This window comes from Lolium perenne, chromosome 1, assembly GCF_019359855.2.
Source record: "Lolium perenne isolate Kyuss_39 chromosome 1, Kyuss_2.0, whole genome shotgun sequence".
Classification (NCBI taxonomy): Eukaryota; Viridiplantae; Streptophyta; class Magnoliopsida; order Poales; family Poaceae; genus Lolium; species Lolium perenne.
In genome coordinates, this window is record NC_067244.2 from 92,402,004 (window position 1) to 92,408,761 (window position 6,758).

General features: G+C 41.5%; 1 protein-coding gene across 25 annotated transcripts; it reads right to left on the minus strand.

Moving 5' to 3' along the window:
• Window positions 1-913: 913 nt before the first annotated feature.
• Window positions 914-6,464, minus strand: LOC127305294 (UDP-glucose 6-dehydrogenase 5-like). 25 transcript variants are annotated; one of them, XM_071828659.1, is made up of 9 exons: window positions 6,309-6,458; window positions 6,135-6,193; window positions 5,619-5,882; window positions 5,351-5,528; window positions 3,430-4,795; window positions 3,186-3,248; window positions 1,578-1,646; window positions 1,415-1,474; window positions 914-1,188 (listed from the first exon to the last, which is right to left on the minus strand). In XM_071828659.1, exon 5 carries the CDS (start codon window positions 4,777-4,779, stop codon window positions 4,333-4,335), a length of 447 nt encoding a protein of 148 aa, XP_071684760.1. In that variant the 5' UTR covers window positions 4,780-4,795; window positions 5,351-5,528; window positions 5,619-5,882; window positions 6,135-6,193; window positions 6,309-6,458; the 3' UTR covers window positions 914-1,188; window positions 1,415-1,474; window positions 1,578-1,646; window positions 3,186-3,248; window positions 3,430-4,332. The 25 variants fall into 25 exon arrangements, 24 of the variants coding, with proteins under 24 accessions (XP_071684760.1, XP_071684746.1, XP_071684763.1 ...); XM_071828645.1 differs by having other exon boundaries at window positions 2,562-3,248; XM_071828662.1 differs by lacking the exon at window positions 1,578-1,646.
• Between the last annotated feature and the right edge of the window lie 294 nt (window positions 6,465-6,758).

The window sequence follows — 6,758 nt, forward strand, 5'->3', positions numbered from 1 at the left end:
CAAAACACCACTCCCATAAAAAAGAGGACCGAATGTTGGTTGGATCTATCATAGAAGAACTTAAAACATAGCCATAAGAATAAGATATATAAATGTAATAACAAGATAACATTGTTGTGCATCTGTGTGGTTTCAAATTCTAGATAAAAATACATATATCACTGACGTATATCATATATCATGAGACAGAGCAATTAACTGGAGCGGTGATATCAACATATGTACATGTCCAACAAACTTCCTAAAAGGGAAGGTCTGTTGCTACGGAGAAATAAGCATACGTGTAGGTGAATCTATCAATTGATAAATCTATTTTAGGAAGGCATTGCACGAACTGCGTGGCGAGAAAATCACAATCCCCACCCTCGACCACCCTTTCTATATCACAAGGACATCAACTAATTTCAGCTCTTATGATGCTTCCATGCTACCGAACAACATAGGAAGTTTAAAAATATTTTAAACACAAATCTGAATATAAATAGTTTCTAAGAAAACTAATGCAAAGCTTCTAGACCAGTCATGAAGTAAGAAGTGAGAAAAACATCGCTATAACTATAGATCTCTCAATGTACCAAGACTAACAAGAAACGATGCCCTCACATATGTGACTTTCAGTATAGAAGATGGAAGGGCTCTAAGCTCCCGTAATTCGCATATCCGATTCAATGAAAAACTTGTGATGCTCGATAAAAGTACTTTTGTAGGTGAAAACCTTCAAAAAAAGGTTCACCGACAATAAGGTTTTCAAGGTGTGTAGCTAGTAAAATCACTGAAGCAGCATTGTACAAAATCGTATAAGTGGACGTGAGAACTTTTTGTATGTACCTTCTGTCAAATTGGCAAATTGCATATAACACATGTGCATGCTTCGGAATAAGCATTTTAAAAATGTATGAAATAAGAAACTGGATTATGCATAAACAACAAACTGTGCTTCCCCATTACAACAATAAAATTGTCAACATGAGGTCAGCAATTCAAAACTCCTTTTACAACACAACTATCAGTGGTTGTTGTACCAAAGTGCCATGCGGCACCTGATGCTTGAGTGCCCCTTGTCCAAGCTGGTCTGGCACAAGATCATGGTGGAGCAGGTTGTATTATAATCGCATGGTGGTCAGCCTGCTGACATGTGAAATTGTTCATTCCACCCTACTTAAGGGTGAAACGGTTGTTTCTACATCTCTGCAATCCAAATGAATAGAACAGTATGTATTACAACAATTTTCAGCTATCCTGGACACATTAGCGTGTTAATTATATATGAGGAAAGAAAACACAAAAGAAAATGACGAAAAAGGCACTCTCAACAGTCACTTTAGTACTCTCAACTCTCATTCGAGCTATATACCAAAGGCATAAGTTGCACATAGTCATTGAATATTCAACTCTACACATAACAGCCACATACCAAGCGACAGAAGAGCATTAACTTGCTAATTACTCCATGTCTTTCTCCGCATCTTCACTCCTACGAGAAAATAATCAAAACTACACAATTATTGAGCATCACACTGGGATTATAACATTTCAGTCAAACTTACAACATTTCATCTGGCTAAAAGGAAAATTACCCCAGCATTTAAGAATATTCTGGTGCTAGCAGGGCGAAGATGGTGGAAAACAATCCACAGAGCCTCTCACTTGTAATCCAAAAAGAAAACTATCAAGTAGTAACCAAAATCTAGTAACAAATTCACTACAGTGTAGTTGTTTGGCGAGGGTTGGTTCAGTACTGAAAATGGACATTAATTCCTTCATGTAAGACAATAACAACTAAAATTAGCTCATTTTAACACAAAGTGAAAAGATTATATTTTCAACCAAGTATAACTATAAATTGATTTAAAAGCCATACCAATACAACACAATCTATCAAGAAGCTAGACCTTATTAACTCATAAACATGTGGAGTGAATTTTTTGAGACAAAATGCACGTAAACAAGAGGTAGCTGATCTGATCCCCTTTGCACCAAAACTTTAATAAATCAGTCAGCAAGATAGAAAAGGAGAGGGAGCTATAAATACATATATAACCTAGTATGGATTGTACCTAAGATAAAATTTACAACCTACGGGGTGGCAAAAGAAGGGAAAACATAAAATGTTTGTCTGAACTAACGGCACAAAGAAGTACAGTAGCTTGTAGGTTGTTTCTTCTGAGCTAATGGCTCAGAGTAGCATAGTAGTCTCTACAAGTTTTTTTTGTCTGAACTAACGGAATAGCATCTGCAAGTTCTTTCACGAAAAACCATAATCGGCAAAAGGAGTACCATAGTTGATACAGAGCTGCTCCACCACCTTATCTACCACACTTTCACATCACAACATCAGTATGCACATGGCATTTAGTACTAAGTAACAGATTTGGGAAATCTTGCGGCTTCTCTAATATATTACCGTTTAACAGCCAAAGATTTAAATAATACAAACAAGAGAGAATTATCAACATGCGGAAAGAGAACTAAATTTCTAAATATCAAATGTTGAATGCTCCTTTTGGACATTGTATATTACATGCATGGACGTAAGAGTGCAAGGAAGAAAGGGTGCTTACAAAATGATGTCATTTTCTTGTGGTGCACCATCAAGAATAGCTTGCATGAAAGTATAGCTGATATATAGAACTGAAGAAAGCACTATAATAAGTCTATTAGCTCACCTTCATAAAAAAACTCAAGGTTGATATGCTTTTCTACTTTGTCATTATCAAAACTAAATTGGGAATCCGGAAACGCGACTCAAATACCATTTATCAGCAAAACAAAAGCATGAATAATTTGTCCAGTACACAGCAGAAAAGACTCATAAGACCATGAAGTGGCTCAACCTTCAGAATATGGGCGCAGAGCATTAATATAGTTTGGAGTCTGTATGCCGCTTCTCTAATATATAAGGTTTAACACCCAACAATTTAAATAATACAAACAAGAGAACATTATCAACATGAAACGGAAAACAAATATATTTATAAATATTAAATGAAGAATTTGCTCCTCTTGCACATTTCATAATTAGAGTGCAAGGAATAAGGGGTGATCACAGAATGGTGTCATACTCCTGTGATGCACCATCAAGAATACCTTGCAGTAAACTATAGCTGATCTACAGGATTGAACTAAGCCCTATTAGTACATTTGATTGCAGTAAACAAGAAGGAACATAATAATGGATTAACTACCTTTGATCTGGAATCTGCTCTACTCGTGTAAGATAACTCTTGTAAACACTTAGCTATCAGTACCTGCATAAAGACAAATCACATATGAAATACAAACATCATGCAGTGCGTTGAATAATTTAACGAATATTAGAGACAATTCAATAAAATGGCCAAGCATAAAATGTAAAATTAGGAAATTAGGAAATTGGGGGCCATCTTGCAGCGCACTGAATATTTAACATGCATAATATGACAAACTCACATTGATGATTGGTGAATTTCAGAAGATGCCGGTGCACTGGGTGTCCGCCAACAGGTAAACTTGCGCACGGGTGCACCGCCGCCGGTGGGAGAGGCAGGTCGTGCATGTGCGCGCACTCATCGCCGGGTTCCTCACCAGAGTGGATTGTCGCATGGGGCAGGTCCAGTTCAACACCCAGCTCGGCCTCATCTCAGCCTTTGACACCCAAATTGCTTCTTTGATACAGATCGCACGTCTGAGTCACAATAGATGGTATATTTTGTATGTTCCCCGAGCCTGAATATTGGAGCAGAAAGCTGAAGGAAAATCGTGCACATTTTATTAGTGGTTCTCTTCAAGTCACAACTCAATCAGGACCTGGAATTACGATACCAATGATGATACAGGGATGCACCACAGAGAAATGAACTCAATGTCTGAATATGACATGCTTAAAATGGGAACTGTCCAAATTATGCTGACTTGTCTTGTTGGCTGAATTTGAAAGAGCGGGGGAGCACAACAATGCTTTCCCAATCATCACCCATCCTTGTGATATGAAGTCTATAGAGAAATTACATAATCTCTCAGTATTAAATCCTAATAAAGTCAAAATGGCGGAAAAAGAATAAGCACAAACATTAGATATATAGAATGCGGGAGGGAGACAATGAGAGATGGTTAGCGCTGATGCATCAATAGTTTGAAGGGAGTGAGTGATTTGTGGAAAGCAACATGTGTGGCCACCATTGCAATTTGCAGGACAGAGATCTTGCCGTTGTTGGGCAAGGATAAACATAAAAGAGGACAGGGTGAAATTGGTGAGGCCACCGGTGCAGTCTGACGATGAACACCAGAGTGGTGTGCGGGATAGGGTTTGGGTAGTGTCCAGGACATGGTTTGGGGGCAGCGGGATTCATGGTTTCAGGGGTGAGTGGATGCGCAACGAACACCAGAAGCAATGGCCTCTGCGGTCTTCACAGGGACGGTGGACTTCTCGACAACGATCTTGTCAGACTTGGAGACATCGGCGATCATACAGGCAGCACTTTCCCAGTAGGTGAGGTCCGCAGCCTTGCCGGCTCCAAGACCACGGGTCTTGGTGGGAGTGTTCACCGAGACGAAGATGATGTCGGCCTCGGCGACGTGCTTCTCGACATCGGTGCTGAAGAAGAGGTTCTTACCCCTGCAGGCCTTGACAACATCATCGAGGCCAGGCTCGTAGATCGGGAGGGTGTCGCTGTTCCAAGCGTCAATGCGAGGCTTGGAGATATCGACGACAACAACCTCAATTGATGGGCACTTGATGGCAATGATAGCCATTGTTGGGCCACCGACGTAGCCAGCTCCGATGCAGCAAATCTTCACCATTTTGGCTGTTTACAACCTGCGATAGCAAAGAATGGGTTTCAGAGGATTGAAAAACAGGACACCACTCTGCTCATCTCTAAGTTAACAAACAGGGGCAATCGAGATTCAGATCTTGAAAATCCAATATATATGACAGAAATGAAAAGTTGAAGCAACAGAGAAATTCTACCCAATTATTTCAGCATACAAGCATGGACACTTCTGAATAATCATATAATGGCAATTTCACAACATGAGCTAACTTGAGGTGAAAAAAAATGTGCCACTGCTGCAGACTGCATACAAGGAGTATGATGCACCAAAACGAAATCACACTAATAATCTAATTCAGGGGTAGTGGCGACTGTCAACAGCCAGTAGAAGGAAAATTCATGGCATAGAGTACTACCAAAGTTACTAAATCAAAACAATGGATCTCGAATGAGCAGTTGGTCAGATCTGAAGACAGTAAACATCTTGAGAAAAACTGAGAAAGAACAACTACAGCAGGGAAACCACACTTCTTGCAAGATCAGACACCAAACTACAAACTAAACCAAAGTAGATGCATGAGATCAGGGAAGACTCTCACCAGATCTCAGGAACTCGAAGAAGATCTCGAGAAGGGAACAGCTACAGAAACAGAGTAGAGGAGACTTCTTGTATGCAGAGAAGAAGCTGCCCACGAGTTGTATGCAGAGAGAAGGCCACAACTCCTTATATACCCTTTTTTCCCCGAAGCTACCAAGCTGGATCTACCCCTCTCCTCTCTGGAAAATTAACCGTGTAAAGGCCGGTCAGAAAAAATCAGAAAAAATGCAGGCTATTCCAAGATCTGAGGATGGGGAGTTGAGGAGAACCTGAACCGTGGACATCGATGTAGGTTGCTCACCTATAAAGATCAACATCACGCGCCGCCACACATCTTGGAATGAAAACCTACCGCTGCCACACAAGAGGGATGTTGGGGAGGAGGATGAGTACAGAGGCGCGGCATCTTCGAGTCGTGCAAGGCAGCGGCGAGTACACGGGGTGCAGGCTGGCGACGTCCTCCAGTCCTCGAAACCCAATCAAATTTACCAACATCCAAACCCTCAAACATAACACAAGGCTCAATAACAACACTGCAGTAAACGAATTGCGTTAATCCCAAGTTCCTACCAGAAGTATGCAACCACTACATCGATTTCGTCAACTGCACGCGAATTCTACATGGCAGCACCGCATCACAATGATGCTACACTGAACACAAGCGATCACCCGAGCTAGTCAGTCGGAAATGGCCCCCAATTACAAGCTCGTGAACCCTAACCGCCTCTAATCAGCACATGAAAAATTTGAAAACCTGGATACACGGGAGCAATCAGGCAGCTTACCCGCTCGCGTTCATGGCGCCCGCCGTCGCGTCTCGGTTCCAAAGGCCGCCCGCACTCCCCTGCACGAACCCAACGCCACCCCGATCAGAGCCACGAGGCAAAATCGACAACAAAAAGGGTACCGAGAGGGGAAGATTGATTCGTAGATCCGAGACAGACTCCGGCGGACTCTACCTCTCGGTTTCGCGCCGGATCGGAGCGTTCTTTGCGCATGGCGGCGGCTACGTTGCGGGACTGGCGAGGGCTTGCGACTTTCTCGGAGGGTCTGCGAGAGTCGCGACTACCTGTGTTTCATTGGGCTTGGCCCATACGGAGCGCGACGAACAAAACGACGAGGACGACCAAACTATTTGACGTATCGATCGATGAGGACAACCAAACGTATTGTGATGGCAGAATAAGGAACTACTTTAGTCTTTTTAAGTAGTAGAGATTTCTGTTTTATAATATTTGATGAAATAAGGGTACGCAGTAAAATATTAGTCATGGACTGAACATAAGTCTTGAATTATTGGTCATATGAAGAAACAGAGTTAGCATGTAGGCCCTTAATTTACTTTTCAAGGTGTACCATTTTTTATATCACCATTGTGTCTGAGCCAATATAATCAAAATTTCATGTTA

What these genes read in the sequence shown, in the direction of transcription:
- LOC127305294 (XM_071828665.1), bottom strand. Translation starts at nt 4,779, where the DNA reads ATGGTGAAGATTTGCTGCATCGGAGCTGGCTACGTCGGTGGCCCAACA.